This window comes from Hippopotamus amphibius, chromosome 1, assembly GCF_030028045.1.
Source record: "Hippopotamus amphibius kiboko isolate mHipAmp2 chromosome 1, mHipAmp2.hap2, whole genome shotgun sequence".
Lineage (NCBI taxonomy): Eukaryota > Metazoa > Chordata > Mammalia > Artiodactyla > Hippopotamidae > Hippopotamus > Hippopotamus amphibius.
Window position 1 is genome coordinate 66982759 of NC_080186.1, and position 24421 is coordinate 67007179.

Below are 24421 nucleotides of genomic sequence, written 5' to 3' on the forward strand. Positions count from 1 at the left end.
AGGGAAGTTCTCATGCTTTCCTCTATACCTAGATAGTAAAATTTTTAAAGCAATAATGTTACCTTAAAGTAAATCAATAATTGTTCTAACTAGGTGGCCATTTTAGGTCAAAAATTTTATTTCTGAGATCTCATTTTCTTGGCATACAATTACTGTTTACAATTAAGCTAAAAACTTGTTCTGGTATTTTATGACATCAGGAAAATTCTTTCCTCTCCAGGCAGAATGCCAAAAACAACTACAGCTAAATGCCTGGGCCTTCAGCTTCTCAGAGAGACAATTCTGTCCTGTTTAATCTAAACTAGCTTTGCCGTAAGAAAGACAAAAAACTTCTTTTGTTTTCGTGAATAAAACATAAACTACCCAGAATGTGAACTGCCAATCTTAAGATTTTAAATGACTTAAGGATCTTTATTGGTTCTGGTAGAAAATTCATTAGAAAACAAAACAGGTTGCATAAGACTTTTGACACAATTTCTTAATGAGTATGGGAATTTAAGGTTTCTTTTCAAATACAATGTTAACATTATAAATCTAATGGTAGAATATATATATTACAAAATGTCAAAATCCAAAAATAGGCAAATACATTTCATTCATAGCTATGTAACAGTCATTCATATGATCAGACATGAAATCTTGTTTTTATCCATTATTTGTCTTTCTACTTTTAAAATGTCAGAGAATTTAATTTAATAACCAAAAGGCTGAGAGAGAAAAAAGAGACAGAGCTGGAGAGACGGAAAGATATATGCTTAATACTTACCTTCCTCCCCAAACTGATCATATATTTCTCTCTTTTTAGGATCACTCAATACTTCATAAGCTTCTGCGACCTCTTTAAATTTTTCCTCTGCCTGAGGAGATTTGTTCTTGTCCGGATGAAATCTGAGGGCTTGTTTTCGGTAAGCCTTTTTAATATCTTCATCTGAAGCTCCTTTTTCAATTCCCAAAATGCAATAATAGTCTTTCCCCATTTCGAATGCCTTGAAATGAACTTAGATTTCCCTTTGTGAAAGAAAACAGCGTCCCCAGTCTTAGCAATACAATGATTCTAAGAAAAATAAACCAAGCTGGGTATTTTAAAAGTTAAAGCAAATCAGCAATTCAGCTTCGCTGTCTTAAAGCAGCAAGCCGACAGCGTCTCTGTATTTAATTCCTTCCCCAACAGCTCACTTACAGATAAATATACACTACACAGGAGACGGCCTCCTTCTAGATCCTCCCATTTTCACTACGTGTCTCTGTACTTTCTAGAACAGCAAATGCTACAGGACGTCACTTCCCCAGCTGCCTCTAGTCAAAGTACCGAGCTAGGTTTTCTCCTCCTCCACGATTAACTATTCATTTTCCTTCTGGCTCTACCATTTTTATTTCCTTTTTAAAAGGCCAAGTAGATTAAGAAACCAGTATTTCAGCACAGAATGTCATAACCACACATTTATTTACTCCATTCTAGGTGAAAAAGCAACAAAAAATCATTACAGCCATTAAGTACCTTAACACTAAAATAAGTTAAAGTTATTATACAAATAAAAATACATATTTTAGGTATTTTAATTTCAACTTCAAGTTATTCAAATGTAAGATATACAATACTAAAATATGGTTTGTTTACATTAAAATTGGCAAATAATGTGTCATTTTCAAAATTCCTAGGGCCTATCAATCAGAAATGCCAGGAATTCACACTGTAAAAGGCTATATATCATAAATATCAAAAGCAATATTTTAAAATAAATAAAGGACTTAAATATGACTTTAGCTGATGATTTTAATTGGGTTTGTTTTTGTTTTTTGTAGTGTACAGGACTTAATAGTTCAGGCAAACTAATAACTTGTGAAAGCTTCATATCTGATTTTAGTTACTTCAACTAAAATAGAATGTGATCTGCCCTCCCCATTCCTAGAGTCATATTTAAAGAATTTTTGCGCTGCTTCAATAAAGATAGGAGAAAGTATCAGGTTACAGACAGTAAAAACTCATGTTTCTTTTAAAACTTTAACTGGATCAGCTTAAAATCTGGATATGCTATTTATGAGGCATAATATGAGAAATATTTTTTCTTTTAAAAACACATTTTCCCTAATTATAAATGCAAATACTCATTGAAGATTTTGGACAACACAGAAAGAAAAAAGAATAAAATAAAAACCTTCCTGTCATACCACTTTAGGTAAACACTGCTAAATGTTAGTATATTTCCTTCTAATCCTTTTTTTTCTATGAATATTTATGGTTATTTGTTGTAGTTTTCCACTTGTTTTTTATTAATAAAGTTTATATCATATATCATTTATATACCCTTTTGATGCCTGCTTTCTAAATATATATTTTGGCTATTTATAAGAAATATTTTCAATGTATATTACTCATCTTTTATCTCCTACATAGTTTCATCTTTTCAAAAATGTTCCTAGTCTAATATAATATTGGAAAGATGGATTAATAAGAAAATATCAAAAGAATTGCACAGAGCACTGTATTAAGTCTGTAAAATGAAAACATTTATGAGAAAAAGTAAATGTACATATGTTTATAGAGTATAATGAAAAGGTGATGATCACGTTAACCTTTAAAGACATGGGAACAGCTACTCTATAAACCAAGCAGCCTTACATTTAATGATTCAGCAGTTCTTTCATCATGTCATCTCTGCTCATTTTGACACCTAGGATTTACTATTTCTCAAAACTCTCTAAAAACACCTTGGTTTAGGAAGGTATAATATCCATCTAGCCTACTTACAGGTTACAGAGGTTTGTCAGCTACTCAGTAAAATATTTTAGTCCCACCAAGGAATACTCAATGTCAAAAGATAAACTTTCAAATCCAAAACACTTAGGGAAAAATGCTAATATCCAAAGTCACCTTAAGACTCCTACTTTTTAAAAAAGCATATTGCAGGTTGGAATCCAGTGCAAGAATCAGCATTGAGAATAGAGTAAAAATATAATAAAAATTATCTATTCTAGAATTAATTTCCAAGAGAGTTCCTTTAAATATTCATTTTCAAAGAACACTGGTATAGTAATATGAAAAGTCTGAATTGTTCTGGTGGGTAATGTTGGGAACTAAAAAAAAAGAAAGATTCTTATCTGATTCAATCATTTTCAGAGAGCTAGAAATATTATCAGGACTTAACATATTAACTGATTTTAGAACCCAACGACTAGATCTTTCACATTTCTGAAAAATGCATTACATATTAACAAATGGAAATAAATCACACATATAGAAGGAGGATAAAGGATTTTCACATTTTTTCAAATATCATAAACACATTAAAGGATTATAGTAGTAGTGCTGAAATGTAAGAATTCACCTCAACTTGGAAATTCCAGGTTAATAAGGAAGCAATTATAATTTTAAGACTTTAAATAATAAAACAATCTAGCTAGGTTTTGGTAAAATAAGCAGTGTAAATAATTCTTTCAAACATTTGGGAATGGTTATTTAAAATGATTTTAGAAGCACTGTAAATATCATACCTGGAAATTTGTCCTTAGAAAATAATTCAAAGAAAAAATTATATATACAAACATACCCATTGCAATTACTCGCAATAGGGTAATGGATCAATGTGGTCATTATTAAACTACATAGTACTTGAGAGACATTTTACTCTTACATTTACTTTTTCAGACTGAGCTGACTCCTCTACCACTTAGAGTTGAAAATCCATTACACAATCACTTTACATTGAATTTTCTTCATCCAACCTTGTTTGAGATGAATGTGGGGTTTTTTTTTGGGGGGGAGGGGGCGAAAGAGTAATTGTTACCCCTGTAAATAATTACGACAAAAATAGTGTGTAGGGACTTCCCTGGTGGTCCTTGGTTAAGACTCCGTATTCCCAATGCAAGGGGCCAGGGTTCGATCCCTGGTTGAGGAACTAGATCCCTCGTGGCACAAGTAAGACCCGGAGCAGTCAAATAAATAAATAAATATTAAAAAAAAAAAAGTGTGTAAAGCAAAGGGTAATGGCAGCCTATAAGGAAAATGGAGCAGAGATATAAACAAAGCTCATTTAATAAATGTGATAACAAAACCAAAAAAATTACATGTCTATTTGAAACACTTCAGAAATCACACAAATCATTGCTTACTTGATTATATAGGTATGTGTATGTGTGCAAGAAAGTTGGAAGAGAACAAAAATGAACGAGTTAGGAACACATACTTTTCTTTTTCCTTATTTAAGGGTGCTATATTTTTAACAAAGATATGAAATTAGTGTTTGTACGTTTTTATTTTTACTACTCAAACACTGATGAGATTATTCCATGAAAACAGAATTCTCTTCCCTTTATCAAAAGAAAATTACAAAGAGTGAGATTCTTCTCCTTAATGTTTACAGTTTTCAAGGTCAAGTTCTCATGCTGGGGTAGAGGTGGTTCATCTCTAACTGAAGGACAAGTTTCAATGTATTTTAAAGAAATGATTTGAATTTTTTCAACAAATCACAAAACGTGTTTATTGTTTTGTTTATAAAAGTTAATAGCAACAAGGCTTTTGTGCTTAATAATACATTGAGGGAAATGTATCACTCTCTTTTAGGGAGCCAAAGGCCAGAATTAAGTATATATTGTAATGACATTATATTTTTAATAACTTAATAACTTTAATAAAGCTTCCTTATTTGGGATATTATGCTTTAATAATAAATACAGAGAAATTATTTTTATAGAAGTATGAGTCCTTTTTGATTTTATAATCATAGTTTAAATATTAAATATGTTTAGACAATGAGAGCAAAAGATAATAGTATTTTAACTACAAAAAAAACCCTTAAAAGTATATAACCAGTCATTCAACTGATACCATCTTCACCTTCTACTTTGGCTTTATTCATAGACAATAAAAAAATAAGTTTTATTTCTCCCATTCACAAATCATTTCTCAGTTTATAATAAGTTAGTACAGAGAAAGACAGTGTGCCTTCTAGAGTCTCAGAATAAATCTAAATCTATTAAAATTTAGATCATCACTGCAATACTTGAAGACATGATTTCTAACACTTTACTGATGTTGCTGCTGAAAACTTTTTCTGTTAATATTTAATTCTTAACTGGGTACATTCAGATCTGAAATTTATCATCTAGCATTAATATTAGTAAATTATGACTTCCATTCCCTGATACTTCTCTAAGAATAAGCAAACTGAGGCTCTTTTATACCTTGTTAACAATGCATGAGATATCTGAATAGTGGTTATAAAATCTGCTAAGGTGCATCTGGGAATATTGATAGGGTAGTAGTTAAAAGCACAGACTTTGGGGGCTTCCTAGGTGGCGCAGTGGTTAAGAATCCGCCTGCCAATGCAGAGGTCACGGGTTTGATCCCAGCTCCAGGAAGATCCCACATGCCGCGGAGCAACTAAGCCCATGTGCCACAAAATAAAAAAAATAAAAGCACAGACTTTGGAGACAGACTGCCTGTGTCAGAATCCTGGCAACAGCACTTACTAGTTGTGTGGCCTTGGACTTAACCTCTCTGTGCCTCAGTTTCCTTGTCGGTCAAATGGGATTACCATTAATACCTACTTTTGAAGGGCTGTTGTGAGGATTAAGTGAGAAAATGTGTGATGCACTTAAATGTGATTGGCATGTAGTGAGGTCCATGCAAGTGTTAGCTACTATAATGCTGACAATGATCTCATCGTATGAACTAGAAGAATTTTTCCCTAGGAAGATGATTACTAGGAAAATGCCCTGTTTATTACAAGCATACACATCTACTCACACAAAAGCTGTCCAACTAAGAAGAAATGGCTTTTTCCAAATATTCCAGTTATTTTCTATTTACTTATCTTGACTCTTAAAATTTAAAATCATTAAGACACCATATAGGTAGCATTCATTGTATTCAAATGCAGTGTATTTCAAATACAGTAGTCAAGACAGTGTGGTGTTGGGGAAAGAACAATAGATCAGAAAAGGCAAACAGATCAATAAAACAGAATAGGGAGCCCAGAAATAGACTCATATAAATATAATCAACTGATCTTTGACAAAGTGACGAAGGCAATACAATAGAGAAAAAATATTCCAAACAGAGTTTGAATAACTGGACATCCACTTGTAAATAAGTGAATCTAGATTCAGACTTTATATCCTTCACAAAATTAACTCAAAATGGATCGCAGACCTAAACATAAAATGCAAAACAACAAAACTCCTAGAATATAGGAAAAAATCTAGATAACCCTGGGTTTGGCGATGTTTTTTAAATATGATACCAACGGAACAATTCATGAAAGAAAGAACTGATAAGCTGAATTTCATTAAAATTACAATTTTCTGCTGACAAAGACACTGTCAGAAGAATGAAAAGACAAGCCACAGACTGGAAGAATATATTTCAAAAGACATATCTGGTAAAGGACTGTTATCCAAAATACATAAAGAACTCTTAAAACTCAACAGTAAGAAAACAAACAACCCAGTTTAAAATGGTTAACATTTTTTAGACCTTAAGAGACACCTTAACAAAGACCTTTACAGACACCTCACCGAAGAAGATATACAGATGGCAAAAAAGCATATGAAAAGATGTTCCATAATGTATGTCATCAGGGAAATGCAAATTAAAACACTAAGATACCATAACACACCTACTAGAATGGCCAAAATCCAGAACACTGGCAATGCCAAATGCTGGCGTAGAACAACAGGAACTCTCTTTCACTGATGGCAGGAATGTCTTCAACTTTGGAAGATAGTTTGGTGATTTCTTACAAAACTAAAATACATTTATCATGGGATCTGGTGATCGTGCTCCTTGGTATTTACTCAAAGGAGTTGAAAACCAATGTCCACACAAAAATCTGCACATGAATGTTTACAGCAGCTTTATTCATAACTGCCAACACTTGGAAGCAACCAAGATGCCCTTCAGTAGGTGAACAGATAAACCGTGGTAAAATCCCATTCAGACAGTGGAATGTTATTCAGCACTAAAAAGAAATGAGTTTAAAAAAATAATAATTAAAAAATAAGAAAATAAAAGAAATGAGCTATCAACTCATGTAAAAACACGGAGGAAACTTAAATGCATATCACTAAATTAAAGAAGCCAGTCTGAAAAGGATACATACTATATAACATTTTGGAAAAGGCAAAACTATGGAGACAGTAAAAAGGGCAGTGGTTGCCAGGGGTTAGTGGGAAGGGAAGGATAAATAGGTGGAGTACAGAGGATTTTAAGGTAGTGAAAGTACTCGGTATGATACTGAATGGCAGGTACACGTCATTATACATCTGTCTAAACCCACAGAATGCACAACACCAAGAGTGAAACTTAATGAAAATTATGGGTTCTGAGTGATAATAATGTATCAATATAAGTTCATCAGTTGTAAACAAAAGTTCCATCTAGTGGGAGGTGTTGATAAATGGGGGTGGGGGGGGCTATGCATGTGTAGAGGCAGGAGGTATATGGGAAATCTCGGGTTACCTTCCACTCAATTGTGCTATGAACCTAAAACTGATCTAAAAAATAAAGCCTATTTAACAATTTAAAAATAAATGGATACAAAGTTCAGTGTTCATATTTTTAAATATATATATGTTTGATTTTAAAGTCAGAAGATCCTTCCAGCCTTGATTTCTGTTGCTGCTTCATATACCTCAGTCATACTATATTACTTGAAAGATGCCTAGGGAAAGCTATTATTTATCATTGAATCTTCAGTTCTTATTAGTGGACTAGCATAAAGGGACTACAAATGTCTAAAGAATAAGTTAAATAATAAAGACCTAAGAATTTCAATGCTTGATTCCTAATCTCAGCTCTGCCTTTTAGGCAAATCATTTAATTTCTCTGAACTCCTAACTCACAAAGGTTATTGTGAGAATCCGATAATATGTATGAAAGCACTAAAATTTATACAATGACATATACATATAAATTGTTTTCATTATTTTAAGCTATACAAACTATTCTACCACCACTTGGAGGTCTACTGACCAATCATCTCTCTTTACTGAGGAAAGTTTACCCTGTATAAAGCATTAGAGTAACTACCAGAATCACACCTAAAGGACTCAGACATCAAGATCACGCTCCTTGCCATGTTCCCTTTTCAGACCTTTATCCCTGAATTTTAGTCTCTTAGTCAGTGTTAAAAAAAATAACTGTTCTATATCTTCCCCATAATAATATTTATATATTAGTTTACAGTTTATCAAACATTTCCATATGCTTTCTCATATGTAATCTATATATATGCACACACATCTGATACTGAAAGTTAGTGATGAGTGCAAAGAGCTTTTCAACGGCTAGCAATCTAATAGTGAGTTAAGACATTAACAATACTTAAATAGACATTCTTCCAATATTAATATAAAGTTAAGGAGTACTACTAGGCTGTGTCTGTTCTAATATTTGGCCTGTGTTTTAGATAGTACCTAAATAATTACATATAATCTAACTACTGTCCCTCTAATAATAGAATACGTTTTACCTCTACATTTTATACTTTCCTAAAACTCCTTCAAGCACTGAGGCATCATTACCATAGATTTCTTATAGCAAACTGCTTCATTGTTAGTTTGGAATTTAGATTCTATATTCTCATTCCTGTAGAAAGGCTTCAGACTTTAAGTATAAGTTATAATACCCCCAAATTTTGTCATGGTTACAAATGCAACTTTAGGGGAAAGAAAATTTTTTTGAAAAGATTCATTTCTTACTCCATCCAGGTTACCAAATAGAAAAAGTAAACTTAAGGCAAGTGTCTTTAAAACATTAAATGCCATCTACTTAAAATTAAATTGTTCTGGAAATCCTGTTTTTTTTTTTCTTCTTAACTATAAATGTCCTTCTTTAGATAATTACAGTAATTTGGACTTAAATTTGGAATTAAGTAGTCAATAATAGCATCTGAGTGCCCATTTTAGAGTATTTGATGGGTACTACAAAACTTGTTTTAAAAGGTGGATATGACTATAGGGAACATTCTCCATGAATAAAGTATCTCAATTGTTCACCAAATATTTACTGAGTGCATACTATGTGCTATAAACTAGATAGACAACATCCTTGCTCTCATTCAATTCACATTCTGGTGGGAGAAGACAACCAATATATGAGCTGATAAAGAAACAATAACAGATAGCTTAAAGTACCTTAGAGAAAAATTTTAAATGTTGCTAAGACAGAGATTGAAAGTGGCTACTTTAGCAAGGGTGGTCAGGGAAGCCCTCTGTTTTTAGCTCTTCTTTAAAAATTATACTAAAAATTCGGCACTAAGGTAGGTAGTTACTTTGGCTAGAGGAAAAGAAACAGTCTGGGTATCATACTTTAAAAAATATAATGCATTCAGAAAAGCAGATGGGCTGGTAAGGCATTCTTAATCTTAATGACCTCTTTAATTCTATTATCAAGAAGAGATGTATTCAGCTCTCATCATCTTTTCCATTTATTCCCACCCATGCACAAATCTGTACACATCCCTTCAAACCTACGGCTAATGATCAAGTTAAATAGTTTGATACAAAGACAGTAAACAATTAAAGGCCAAATAGATGTTAAGGTAACTATCATAGGAGTAAAGGTACCACTGAGGCACAGAGGAAAGAGCATCAAACTTGGAATGAGAGGATTGGGTTCCAGTAGTCTTAGTTTTGCTACTTAGTGTTTATACAAAGTTCTGGAAAAATCAGGTATTATTCCCTTATTTTCCAAAATGAATAATATCATCCACCTCATTAGATTGACATATAGAGTGAGATAATATGGAAAGGGCTTTACAAAAAGTAAAATACTATACAAATGTTAATTATATGCTCATTTTGGGCAAAGTAGTGGGGATGGGAAAGGTGTCAGGAAAAAAATGTGAGCAGGATCTTGAGAGACTGATATAATTCAGAAAGAATGGTGGGGGGGGGGCGGGGGGGCGGGGTGTGTGTGATCTGGACCAAGAACTCAAAGCCCTGAACCAAAAAGCATAAAATTATTTGATACAGCAAAAAGAATGGGCAAATTAAGCCGTATGATTTAGGTAGGCTCACTTTAGGAATATGGTCAGATTGTTTACAGTTTTAAATGTCATTTTTTACTTAATGACTGCTCCTTCATATTCTTTAAAGAGTGCTAATTTGTTAGGTCTTTGAAATAAACTTTTAAAGCTTGTTTCATTTCTTAAGTGTCAATTTACCTTGAAGCTAGTGACAATTACTTTAGTTCTCTTATTAAGGTAACAAGTTTCATTAATACTTGTAAGCTTCCAAGAGCACCAGTGAAAGATGTCAAACTAACCTAAAAAGGTTGACAGGAAGAAGAGCTTTTTCAATCATAATTCTCCTTGGACTACTGCCTATATCACCTAAATTTCCCAGTACTTTAATCACTATAGTTATATCAGTAACTCCCAAGTTTTCAAGTTTTGATTCTGTGTTATTGCTTGATTTTACAATACTTTTCCCTGCACAAAGCACTATAACAGAATTTACATTCAATTTGACCAATTTAACAGTCTTTAACAAAAAAAAGATTTAAAATAAAATTCAAAAAAAATTTAAAAGTACATTTAAAAAAATGTACTTTTAAATGCCTTTAAAAAAATAAAATAAAATTGCTTTAATAACTTTATAAAAAATACTAGAGTTATCTGGAGACACCCAGGCATATGAAATAGTTTATGCTTTTTATACAAGCGTTTCCTTTTTGGCGAGTGTAGAACCGATTTTATTCTGTGGTGATATTAAAATTAAAATGTCTCCTGATAAAATAGCCCAATAATAACTTGCCCTTCTTTCTAACCCTCTTTCACAAGAAGTCACTGAAAACCTTACCATGTTCGCATGCCACAACTAAGGAGCCTGTGAGCTGCAACTAAGAACTGGTGCAAACAAATAAATAAATAAATAATTTAAAAAATAATAATAAAATAAAATTTTTTAAAAAAGGAATTAAAATGTTTTGTACAATATTTTTCTATATTGAATCAGAAAGCCAAAAAAAACTATAGAATTTCAAGGTCACTTTAAATGGGTCTTGTAAATTGGTATTTGATCACGTTGAAAGATCACATAATTTAGAGCAGTGCTGTCCAGCAGTGAGCTACAAATAAAGTGAGCTACAAATGCAAGTCACATATGTAACTGAAACATTTTTATAATCCACATTTTAATAAAAGAAACGTGAAATTTTAATCATGTATTTTATTTAACCCAATAAATCTAAGGTATTAAACACTGTAACATGTAGTCAACATAAAAATTATCAATAAGATATACTTTACAATTTTTTTTGTACTAAGTCTTCAGAATCCAGTGTGAATTTTACACTTATACAACATCTCAATGCAGACAGCTTCATTTCAGGCACTTAGCTTCATGTATTAGAGAGCAGCTACTATATTAGACAGTGTAGATCTAGAGGTTCCTTCTAATGACCATTACTATGATCCAACTTTCCAGAAATCTTAACCTATAAACTTAAGTATATCATACCGATACATCTCTGACATGTACATTTAGGGAAAACAAAATCTTAGATGAATACTAAAGAAAAGTTCATTTTTGGGAATTCCCTAGTGGTCCAGTAGTTAGGACTCCGAGCCCTCACTGCTGAGGGCCCGGGTTTGATCCCTGGTCGGAGAAGTGGGATTCCACAAGTTGCGCGTTGTGGCCGAGGAAAAAAAAAAAGATGAATATGCAACGTGATGGATGTGTCAATTAGAGGGGAGGAATCCTTTCACAATGTATACATATATCAAATTTTCACCAAGGTACACTTTAAATACCTTACAATATTGTCATTTACATCTCAATAAAGTTAGAAAACAAACATCCCATTTCTCATCTACAAAAAAAGAACTTTTTTTGTGAGGACTTTTTCATGCTTACTTAGTATATGCTTTCACAATGTTGAACGTAAATGCAACACTGGGAAATGAGGAATATATGTGGTTTTCATTTTATTCTTTTCTAAAGTTTCTCCTCGGGGCTTCCTAGGTGGCACAGTGGTTAAGAATCCCCCTGCTAATGCAGGGGACACGGGTTTGATCCCTGCTCCAGGAAGATCCCACATGCTGTGGAGCAACTAAGTCTGTGAGCCACAACTATTGAGCCCATGTGCTGCAGCTACTGAAGCCCATGCGCCTAGAGTCCATGCTCCGCAACAAGAGAAGCCACGGCAATGAGGAGCCCGCGTACCACAAGGAAGAGTAGCCCCCACTCACTGCAACTAAAGAAAGCCCACGCAAAGCAAAAAAAGACCTAACACTGCCAATAATAGATAAAGAAATTTAAATAAATAAATAAATAAAGTTTCTCCTCTCACAAGCAGCTAGGGAAGGCATCAGAATCACCTGGAAAACTTAACTGGCTGGCCAGAGAGGAGAGCAGTCTGTGGCCAACGTGAAAAGAGCACCACCTCAGGCTAAGACAAGTAGTAGAGAGAAAAAAAATGATAGTAGCACAGAGGTAAAGCAAGAAAAGAGAGGATAAGCTGCTGTTTCGCTGAACTCTTAGGCAAGACTGCAATAAACTGATTATCTAGCAAGTTTGTTTAGCTGTTTACAACTCAATAAAATGATTTATTTATTTATTATTTTGGCCACACTGCACAGTATGCAGAACTTCCCCAACCGGGGATCGAACCCCCATCCCCTGGAGTGGAAGCAGAGCCTTAACCACTGAACCATCAGGGAAGTCCCTAAAATGATTTATTTTAAATTTAAATCAGTACCTAACCTTAACTGTGAAATACCGTTATAATATGTTGCATTTGTGAAGGCATAATTAATTAAACCACTGCTACTGTGGAGACTAAAATATGATTCAAAGACTTTACTGCAACCTACCAAATACTAAGTATTAGGATACATATGAAATAAGCCAACCTGTTGTATAGTATTCACCAACTGCTATAAGATTAGGCTACTGACTGCCTCACTCCAAATACAATGAGCCCAAAGTACTGTAACTGCTTAATGGAGAACGTTTACAGACAAGAGAAAAAAGTAGGATTTCAAAAATGATTTAATTTTAAATTAATCAGGTTTTAATGTTTGAGTTTTTAATATTTTAAAATATAGCCTTTTTATTATCTAGGCTAAATGAGCAAGTCAAGGCAACAGATACTGAGATCAAAGCAAGTCTAAGTCATCATCCCTTCCCTTACAATATAAACATAAAATAGTATCTACTGCCTATTGCTGCTTTCCCCATACAGCGGCAGAGTTGAGCAGTTGTAGCAGAGACTGTGTGGCCACAAAGCCTAAAAATTTACTGTTTAGCCCTTAAGAGAAAATGTTTGCCAGCCCCTGCTTTATACAAATTATTCTCTGACTGAAGCGAGTGGGCAGGCTAAAACAGCAGTGAACACAATAAAATTTTATCACATCTGGCAAATTTTTTAAAAAACATAGTTTTCACTACAAACAGCTTATAAAACATCAGCCTGGCTGATGGTAAAATAAAACTTGTAAACTGTAATTCTCAACCTGGGCGAGTTCACTAAGGGGAGTATGTTAGAAAACTTAGGGTAGTGAGGTGAGATGTGTGTCAAAAGAGGGGCATGTATTTTAAAAGGTTCACAAGACTTTAATAATCATACCTCTATATTGTCCAGCCTGACCATCTAACTCATCCCTCCTAGCCATAAATGACTTTGGCTGTTTCCCAAAGTCAAGTTTATCCTGTCTCATTATTTACCATTGTTATGTTCTGTAAAGTTGTGTGAACACTGAATTAGCAAATATTGAATCATTGTCCCAAGGGAAATGCTGGGTTAAGTCAACTCATCAACACATAACCTTGTTTCACATGTATTTCTGTATTAAGACACTTTATTTATTATAACACTGAACTCATGGTCAAATAGCACTATAACTCCTACCTGAATGAAGCATCTAACACATATATTCCCTCCATAAGGCACATCACAGACTTTTTGTTCTTAGGAACATCAGACAGCACTTCAGCACCACAATGAAACATCTCTTTAAACAGTAAAATCACCGGGAAAAAAAAGGGCACAAAATTGCAAAAAATGCACTAAATAGACTACAAAGACTTGTTAATGAGAACTGAAATAAGGCTAAGGCTGGGCTTCCCTGGTGGCACAGTGGTTGAGAATCCGCCTGCCAATGCAGGGGACACGGGTTCGATCCCTGCTCCAGAAAGATCCCACATTCCACGGAGCAAGTAAGCCCGTGCGCCACAACTATTGAGCCTGCGCTTTAGAGCCCGGGAGCCACAACTATTGAGCCCATGTGCTGCAACTACTAAAGCCCGCGCACCTAGAGCCCATGCTCTGCAACGAGAAGCCACGGCAATAAGGAGCCTGCGCACCACAATGAAGAGTAGCCCCCACTCACCACAACTAAAAAGAAAGCCCACACACAGCAACGAAGACCCAACACAGCCAATAAAATAAATAAATAAATAAATAAATTTATAGAAATAAGGCTAAGGCTAAGCACTGCCTTGTTGGATATCAGCTGGGAACACAAGACTCAAATATTTTTGCTTCTCTGTTCATGCACATGCAAGTGACCAGGAAAGTACCCTGAGTACTAATTTCAGGGTTACAAATAAATTTTAGTGAGTGGGCAAATTTGAAAGTAAAGAATTGGTGAATAATGAAGGATCAACTATATAATGATATACTACTGATAATCTAAATTAATTATGATTGGTTAAAAACATTATTAAGCAACAGCAAAATGAACACTACACAGTCACCCACAGTCTTCAAAGCAATATTTCTTTGGTATATATAAATGGAGTGGGGGATATGTGTGTGTGTGTGTGTGTGTGTGTGTGTATGTGTGTATTTCCCTCTTCCTTACTCCACTCAGCTTAGTACTGCTTTGAGACTCAGTCTCTAATCGGGCAAATCTGATACAGAAATACATGTGAACTTAACCAACTTGGGTTAGGTTCCCCTGACCACAAGTTTCCACATTTTTCTCAGCATCTCTACTCTACCACTTATCACAACTTCATAATCATCTGTTGGCTTATGCCCTACTCAATGGATTGTAGCCTCCCTACAACACAGCTTTTTGTTTTGTTTTTTTAAACATTTTCCTAGTATAAGGCCTTATTATATATTGCTGTTCTATTAACTTTTACTGAGAGAATAATTCAATGAAATGAGAAATTACAAGGACCTAAAGTATGATGACTATGATATAAAAAGACAAATGAGTAAATTTAATAGAGGTGGAATACATACAATTTGCCAACCAACTTTATGTGGGGGATTTGGAAGGATTTTAGATTGCCCTGGTTTGTTCTTTTTCTTCTTTCTCTCTCTCTCTCTTTTTTTTTTTTTTTGGCCGTGCAGCTTGTGGGGTCTTCCTCGACCAAGGCCACATCAGTAAAAGCCCAAAATCTTAACCATTAGGCCAAAGGTGTGCATAGTTGGGCTACTAATGAAAGCATAGAATATAGGAAGAGTACATTTGAAGAAAAAGATGAGTTCCATTTGACTGCCAATAACCTCTTCATCTATGCTACTTCTATACTTGGAAAATTTTATTGCTCGGATAAAACTGCTTTCCTAATTACTACCTGTGTTGGAACAACTTGTTCCAACTATAACGTAAGATCATACAGCAAAATGTTTATTTACTTTTTGACTCCCCAAAGCCTAGCACAATATTCAATCGAATTGAAAGTGGATGAAGATGTCCAGAAGACAGCTGGATATTCTCAACTGGGGCTTAGGAAAGAAGTTTTAGCTGGAGATCAAGGTTTAGAAAAGATTATAACACAGGTGGTATTTTAAAGGGTAAAAGAATATTCTTTTGAAAGAATCAAAGACAGAACTTTGGGATACCAGCATTTAGGGACATATCAATCAAGAAGAGAAAATGAAAAATACTAAGAAGGAACAATCAGAGATTAACCAGGTGAGAATGGTACGGCAGACACTACTGATAATGAACCAAAGAGCCATTCCTATCTTCTTTCTGGATAACAGATTTCTAGTTTCTCCCAGAATAGAGTAATGAACTTGAGAAAGGTGCCTCCCCCAGCCCCTGGGGAATGACTCACGGTTAGTTTAAGTCAATAAAGGCAATCACATTTCCTTTTGCAAATGACTGATGTAGGGGTGGCCAATGAGATGTAAGGGAAATGCTCTGGGGAACTATGGGGGAGACTGTCTTCCTTATAAAGAGATAGCTACCTCAGAGAAACCCCAGCACTGCCTTTCTGCCTTGGGATGATTAAAATACAGTGCTTGCTATCTTACAACCCTGAAAGTAAACATCTGTGACACAGTGAGAATGTCAGAGTACAAAGAAAGCAAGAGTCTGTGTCCCTGATAGTGTTATTGCATCCCTGAATCAATATTGGAACCACCTATCGTTGGCCTTATTGTTAAATAAATTCTGTTACTTGGAGCTGAAAGCATCTTGATATCACTGGTGTCCCAAAACCAAAAGGAGGACAGTGTTTCATGAAGGATATGGGAAAGTCAAGAAGGGTGATAGAAAAGCACTCACAAGAGTGAGAATGATTTTGGTTTTAGAAGTTACAGCTAATCACGGTAAGCACTCAAACATTAACTATGTGCAAGGATTATTCTAAAACTTAATACATATAACCTCATTTAATCTTTCACAAAAATCCTATGAAGTAGATGGAATTGTGGGCAATGAATGAAAGCAAAAGCCAGAATCCAGTGCATTGAACAATAAGAGGATATGAAAATGGAATAGTAAATGTAAGCATTCAAAGAAAGTCATCTGAGGGAAGAAAAGAGAGTTGTAATAAAGTAGGGATAAAGAAGGTTTTAAGATGGTCAAGAGAGGAAAAAAATAATACAGAGGAAAATGAGACATAAAAAAATACATAAGAAACCATAAGAAATAACTGCTTAAGTGCTCAAAGGAAATAAGAGGGTTTGGTGCTAAGATTGCAAACAGATGAAATTTGAACAAAATTAGAAGCAGGGCTCTGAAATTAAGAGAGAATAAATAAGGAAAAAATTATAAATTTGAAGGGAAGGGGACTAGGAAGACTAAAAAGTTTATAGATGCTATCGATCCTCTTAAAAAATTTTTTTAAAAGGACATCCACAACTAAGGAGCTGAGAATAAAAGTAAGGCATTCGATACAGAATGGTGATGGCTTCACATAGCAGTTATGGGATCTAGGAAGGAAACTAATCAGAAACAAGGATTACTAAATCTCACTGAGGACCCAGCCAAAACCAGAAACCATGATAAGATGAATCAACATTCTCTTTTTTTTTTGTCTGCGTTTGGTTGCTGCAAGAGGGCATTCTCTAGTTGTAGCAAGCAGGGGCTACTCTTCATTCTGGTGCATGGGCTTCTCATTGCAGTGGCTTCTCTAGCTGTGGAGCACAGGCTCCAGGTGTGCAGGCTTTAGCAGTTGCAGCACCAGGGCTCAGTTGCTCTGTGGCATGTGGGATCTTCCCAGACCAAGGATCAAACCCGTGTCACCTGAGTTAGCAGCAGCAGGCAGATTCTCAACCACTGTGACACCAGGGAAGTCCCAACATTCATTTTATTCATTTCTTCATAAACATTTTATTAAGGATATTCCATATGCCAAGGCACCTTCCTAGGTATTGGGGATAAAAGATGAACAAAAATTCCTACCTCATGTACTTTACATTCTAATGAAGAAGATAAAATTTAAAAGTTACTATATGGAATGTTAGATGGTAGTAGATACTAATGAAAATAAAGTAGGACATGGAGATAAGAGAATTAAAATTTTATATGGGGTGGCCAGAAATGGCTTCAGAGAGAAAATAACATTTACACTATGACCTGAAAGAGGAAAAGGAGAAAGCTATATACATATGCAGGGGTAGGACAAAACTGTAGAGGGAAATATCAAGTACAAAATCTCAGAAGTGAGGGAATGCCAGGCATCTTTGAGGTTTGGTTATTTAAGAATGATGGGGTAAGGGTGGAGAAGAGGTTGGAAAATGGTCAGAGAAATAAAAGATGTCTAGATGGTGTAGAGCCTTGCAGACCACTAGACTTTGACTTGAATTGAGGGAAGGTGAGAAGCTACTGGAGAGTTTTATGCAGAAAAATGATGGGATTACTTTGGCTTCCAGAGAGGAGAAGGATGGTAGGTAAGGATGGAAGATCAATTAAAAACGTATTGCAATAATAGTTCAGGTGATTTGGACCATCATGTAGCAGTGGAAGTTCCTATTTTATTTATTTTAAAGGTAGAGTCAATAGGATTTTCTGATGAATCAGATGTGGAATGTGAGAGAAATCGATGATGACTCCAAGGTTTTTCAGCTTCAGCCAACTAAAAGAACAGAATTGCTCTTTACTAAAATGGGAAGATAGAAGAGCTAAAGGAGGAAGTTAGAGTTCAGTATTGGCTATGCTAAGTTTAAGATGCCAGTTAAGCTTATAAATGGTAATGTCTAACAAGCAGTTGGATATGGGTTCGGTATTCAGAGGGAAGACAAAAAATCAGTAGAGATGAACTTTAAAATCACACAACTAAAGGAGATTATACTAGTGTGAATGTAGATAGAACAAAAAAAGGGTCCAAGGAGAGTCCTAAGATTTACAAATATAGTAGTAACAATAACTGTTACTAATAAGGTAGAGCCTCTCCCCTAGCCTCAGGAGATGAATCTTAATTATTCAAAACCAAGTATGATACTTGCTAGAGTAAGCCAATGATTCAGCTCTGATCAGCATAAGGTTATTCCAATCAGTATTCAGAGGAAGGAGGTAGTAGAAAGGTTTCCTTGCTTGTAAAGACAAGAAACTTTCTTTTTCCACTTCACAATCATGCCTGTATAACACCGGGAACTGTGGCAACCATTGTGCAATCATTAGGGGCACTAAGCCACATGCTGAGGATGGCAGAGGGCAAAGATGAAAAAAATATGGATACCTAATGTATTGTTGAGCTGCTAAATCCACCAGCCCTAGTGACTCTGCACCTGGACTTTTTAGTTACTATTCAATAAGGGTTTTCATTACTTATAGTCAATTGTATCTGGTTACCATCAACTCATTTAATTGTCCTAACAATGCTCAGAGCACAAAGAACAAAATGAGACTCAAAAAAGATTAAACATGGCTAGGTTAAATAACTTGGCACATAGGTAGCAAATGGTGAACTGAAGCTTATCTAACTCCAAAGTCTATTATAAGTGATTTAGAGTGGACTTAAAGAGGGCACATAACAGAAAGACAAAGCAGAATGGAAGTTGTGAATTCTTGAAGTGACTGCCAAATAAGGCCAGGAAGTAACAGAGATTGAAAAAAAAGAGAAGTGTCAAAGACTAGAAGAACAGGAGTACGTTAGTAAACAGGCTAAAATAGTAAGAGGTATTCTTGAGAGAATATTAGAATTGATGATTTTTGTTGTTGGAGTAGTCTGGATGAAGATTAGATGTAGGCTGTAGCTATGAGTAGGGAGGAAATTGCATTTTGAGTGGTCAAGAACTGATTTATTAATATTTACTAGCATCTACTACGTGACATTATTTTATGCACTTAGGATACACTGGTGACTAAAATAGACCCTGTGGAGCTCACACTATGGTGTGAAAAACTGACAACAAACAAGTAAACAACTAGAACTTTGCTGTGTATGGAGTCTGGGGCCAGCATAGTCAGAGGCACTCAGTGGTATCTGATCTTTGATTAAGTTCCCTGGTTGTAGCCTGGCTAGCAACTGACGCCTTTACTCAGAGTTACAAATAGAACATTTTACTCAGGGTTGCAAACAGAAGGCAAGAATTGAATGACAATCTGGATAACAATGACTGGCAGTTATGTAATTATTTCAAATAATTTGACATACACTAGAAAATAAGTGTTTAAATCAATGAATGATCTGATCATTAAGCTTTTCCCATTCCAACTCTTCAACTCATTGCTTAATAAACTACAGACTATCCTTTCTTATTTCTTTGAAGAGTTTTTTTTTTTCTTTTTTTTTGGCCGCAGCACACAACTTGTGGGATCCTAGTTTCCTGACCAGGGATTGAACCCAGGTCCTCAGGAGTGAAAGTGCTGAGTCCTAACCACTGGACCGCCAGAGAATTCGCTATCCTTTTTTAGACTGATGCAAATAACTATCTGAAAACAAATATAGTCTTTCCAAAGTGATTCATAGTTTCATTCAATATTTACTCATTAGAACAAACTCCATGAGGATAAGGATATATGTCTATTTTGTTCACCACTGTATTTCTAACACCTAGAACAATGCCCAGCATTTTCACTGAGCTGAATAAATGAATAGATTAATAAGTATCCACTAGATGCCAGGTATTATATTCATCTCAAAAGTAAGACAATTCCTGCCCTTAAAGAGTGTACCTTAAAGACTGACTAAAATAAAAACTCCTAATCTTCACTTACATCAAAGTACAGGTGAAAAAGGTATGTTGTTAAGAATCTAAAAGCAATATCTGCCCTGGATAAAAGGAATTTATCATAGACTTCATATGCTTTTGAATTTAGAAAATAAACTACCCTTCTTGAAAATTTAGTATTTGTATCATTAGGTACTATAATTAGATAATCTGTTATAAAGAACATTACGGTGAAGTCACAGGAAAACAGTGATTTGAGATACTTTTAAAATCTTTCTTCTTCTTTTCCTTCAAATACATTCTTTTAAAGATGAAGTGAGAATATCAGTTAATATGAAGCAACATAAAAGAACAAACAGAATCAGAAGGCAAATTCCAAAGAGATCACTGCTATAAATAGGGACATGGAAATGTCAGGACAGAGAAGCAAAGTTCCACTAAAAACAACAACAAAATTGTATGCCAAGTGACTTTTATTTCTTATACTCACCCATCTTCAGTTAAGCATTTCATCGGCAAAGATCCTCCATCTTCTAATACTCTATCTCAAAAAGTAAATGTGAGTAAAGGCAGATATCCTGATTTAAAAAATCAAGATGTTTTTAGTTGCGTACAGATTTTTCTTCCCCTTGTACCTAAGAAAAACCTCCATCTGAAACTTAACCCAATCACTGCTGCTTCTAAGAAAAGTTATTTTATGAAATAAAGAGCACTGGATTCGGAATCTAGTCTTGGCTCTAGTCTTGCAATTAATCTTGTCACTTTGTATATAGAATTCAAGCGGTATGGGTCACAATTTTCTCCACTATAAAATAAAAGAAAGAAATGGACAACATGATCCTCCAAGTCTTTCCAAGTTTTTAGGAAAAGTTTGAGTAAAGCGACTCTTCAGTGCCATCTAGCCTTGAAGGCCCCCAACATTCATAACCACATGTTCAACAATTTGTTTTTAGCTCTAGCTTTGCAGTAAAATGGTAAGTAGGATTACACATAAAACTCAATACAATATTAGGCTTCTACCAACAGATAAGCACTAAGCCATACTGGGCAAGCCAAAGAGTAAGATCCAATCCTTGACCGCAGCCTTTTTTATACAGAGGGGAAACAGGACAGGACAAGATCTCTGTATTCAGAACATTGGCTACAGTCTACCTATGGAAACAGATTTTAATTCAGTTTAATTATGCAAATACTTATTAAATACTTTTTGCATAAAAAGTTGGTTTTCAAACTTTGATGAGCATAAGAATCTAAGACCCTTTTTTTTTGGCCGTGCCCCGTGGCTTGCAGGATCTTAATTCCCCAACCAAGGATCAAACCCAGGCCTCAGGCAGTGAGAGTGCTGAGTCCTAACCACTGGACCTCCAGGGAATTCCCCTAAGATGCTTATTTTAAAAAATGTAATTTCTCAAGAAAATGATTCACTAGGTCCAGGTGGGGCCGAGGTATCCACATTTTTAAAAGCACCCTCAGATGATGCTGGTGGCCCTGCTCAATTAACATTGCCATAGCCTAGATAAGAAAAAGTTGATAGGGTTCAAAAACAGAAAATGTTTCTAGAGCTTGAGTTCTCAAAACTATATACCCATAAAAACTAGAGAACAAACTGCAAGGCATTAAAAATAAGCAGAAGTCTGATGAAGCATGCAGACTTTATATTTCAGTGGTTCTCAAGTGTGGGCTGCACTTTAAAAATCAACATAGGAAGATACAGACCAGTTAAATCAGAGTTTCTGGGAATGGTAGTTGTAGCTCAGTCTTCACATTTTAAAAAAATCTCCCTGTAACCAATGCAGACAACCACTGAATTAAGGGCAAGATCACTGCAACTGGTTAGTCAGGTTAAGTTTCATGAAAAAAAAAAAGGTTTTTTATTTGACTCTTTACTTGGCTGAAAATTTAATGTCAAAGATAAATGTAACAGAAGAAGTGAAAGGAACTGATGTATAAATCTATGATCCAAGTAGGGGAGGAAAAAATAAACATGCTTTTGACCACAAAATAAAAAAGCAGACTGGGACTTCCCTGGTGGCCCAGTGGTTAAGAATCCGCCTGCCAATGCAGGGGACATGGGTCCAATTCCTGGCCCGGGAAGATCCCATGTGCCTCGGAACAACTAAGCCTGTGCACCATAACTACTGAGCATGCACTCTAGAGCCCACGAGTCACAACTACTGAGCCTATGCACCATAACTACTGAAGCCCTCACGCCCTAGAGCCCAAGTGCTGCAACTACTGAAGCCCTTGAGCCTAGAGCCCATGCTCCACAACATGAGAAGCCAACTCAATGAGAAGCCCACACACCACAATAAAGAGTAGCCCCCATTTGCTACACCTAGAGAAAGCCCACGCAGATTCAATACAGCCAAAAATAAAATAAAATAAAAAATAAAGGGAGACTAAGAGCAGTAAATATATGAATTTATTTTAGACGTTTTGGTTTTGAGCCATCATGAAAAATGAGTCTTAGAGGTAACTGCATACACAGGTTTGGAAACATTTGGGGAGTATGTATAGGACCAATTTAATGTAAATTATGAAACCACACATAACATATATTCTGCAGTTTCATTTTATATGATATTCTACAGCATTATGTATCAGCTTTATTATAAATTATTGAAATGCATGCTATAGAACTAGCTAAAAATCACTCAAGAACTGAATGGTAAAGGCAGACTTAGGGACAGATGCTTTCAGAAGTCCCAGATATTCAACCTAGCATCATCCTTAAAGTAATATGAAGCTGGGAGTGTTATGGCTTACCAGCAGACTCTAAACTTTTCTCACTGAATACTGATATTCAATTTCCTGTATATTCCATGATGCTGTATTCGGCCTCCCATGATCCCAAAGGACAGATCCCGCTTACAGACAGGATGCCAACAGATATGTGCAACTAGCCAAACACTCTATATACTGTATAGTCAAAGAGGTCATTTGTATGATCAGTGAGGATATTCACTCTCTCACTAGATTTGAAGAACCTTGTAAAGTTGGAAATGGCACTTTAGCAAACCCCACCCTTCTCCCCCATATGCCTTCCACTTTCAATGAAGAGGTCCTCAAGGGCAGAGAAAATTGATCATATTTTCACAAAGAACCTTTGTCTCAAGCATTAACTGTTCTAAAAGATTAAACTATAAAGATTTTCCTCAGAATTCTCAGAAGAGTCTAATCTAAAAACTCCTGATATGCTTCTTTTAGCAGATGGATTATTTTGTAGAGGAATCCAATATGCAGACAAATAGTACAAACATTATCATAGGTGCTGTGTGGTAATATAGCGGAAAAGTTAAAATTAAGCAATCCTATCCTTGTCTTCAAGAGTCTTACAATCTAGTTAGTGACGTGTACTACAAACACATAAACCCCCTGACCAATGTATTTGAAAAATAACACTAATCATCACCAAATATACAGACACACCATAAAGCACTATATACTTTAGTAAGGCATATTACTAATCCACCCAATGCAACTGGCAATACAGAAAAAAAGCTTCTATAATGTTATACAACATATGGATTCTTTAAATTTTGTAAGTAATCTATTTTTATTACCTTACATTAAGAGCTATAATCCCATGAAGAATTTTAACCTAAGTCTTGGTAAAAACTAATGCAAATATTTTAAAAATCCAAGTAAGAAATAACAAATTGTGACTAATACCCTAGAAATTACAAAGAGATACATTTCATTACTTGACTTCTTAATAGATTCTTCCATACTTTCAAGTCAGGCTTCCTAGGTTCAAATCTCAGCCCTAACATTTACTAACATGTGACCCTGGGCAAGTTAGTTAACTCATCTGTACCCCAGCAAAATGGAGATTTTAATAGCACCTATCTCATAAAGCCAAAGTGAGGATAAATTAAATACATGTAAAGTACTTAGAACAGTGCCCAGTATATAGCACTTGAGAGTGTGCTATGTAGTAAAGACACAGAAAAAGACACAGCCCTTACTGTCATGAACCTTACAATCTAGTGGGAATGCCAAATAAATAATAAATGATATTATGGTATTATTATCATAATATGGTACAAGAGAACAAATAGGAATCCCTAAATTTGAGAGTTCTGGACAGGTTTCCTGGAAAAATGGAAAATT

At 35.0% G+C, this 24421-nt stretch overlaps 1 protein-coding gene across 3 annotated transcripts in view; it reads right to left on the reverse strand.

Annotated features, from left to right (window-relative positions):
* The window catches only part of DNAJB4 (DnaJ heat shock protein family (Hsp40) member B4), a 38396-nt gene that overhangs the window by 9154 nt on the left and 4821 nt on the right, over nt 1-24421 (reverse strand). The window contains exons 1-2 of one of the 3 annotated variants that reach the window (XM_057715397.1): nt 20799-22454; nt 767-1054 (exon numbers count right to left, since the gene is read on the reverse strand). The exons of 1 other annotated variant lie outside the window; for it this stretch is intronic. In XM_057715397.1, coding sequence (XP_057571380.1) covers nt 767-977 — 211 coding nt within the window. In that variant the 5' untranslated portion in view covers nt 978-1054; nt 20799-22454. Of the gene's footprint in view, nt 1-766; nt 1055-20798; nt 22455-24421 lie in introns of those variants that run through there. One more of the 3 variants, XM_057715407.1, reaches the window with a different exon arrangement.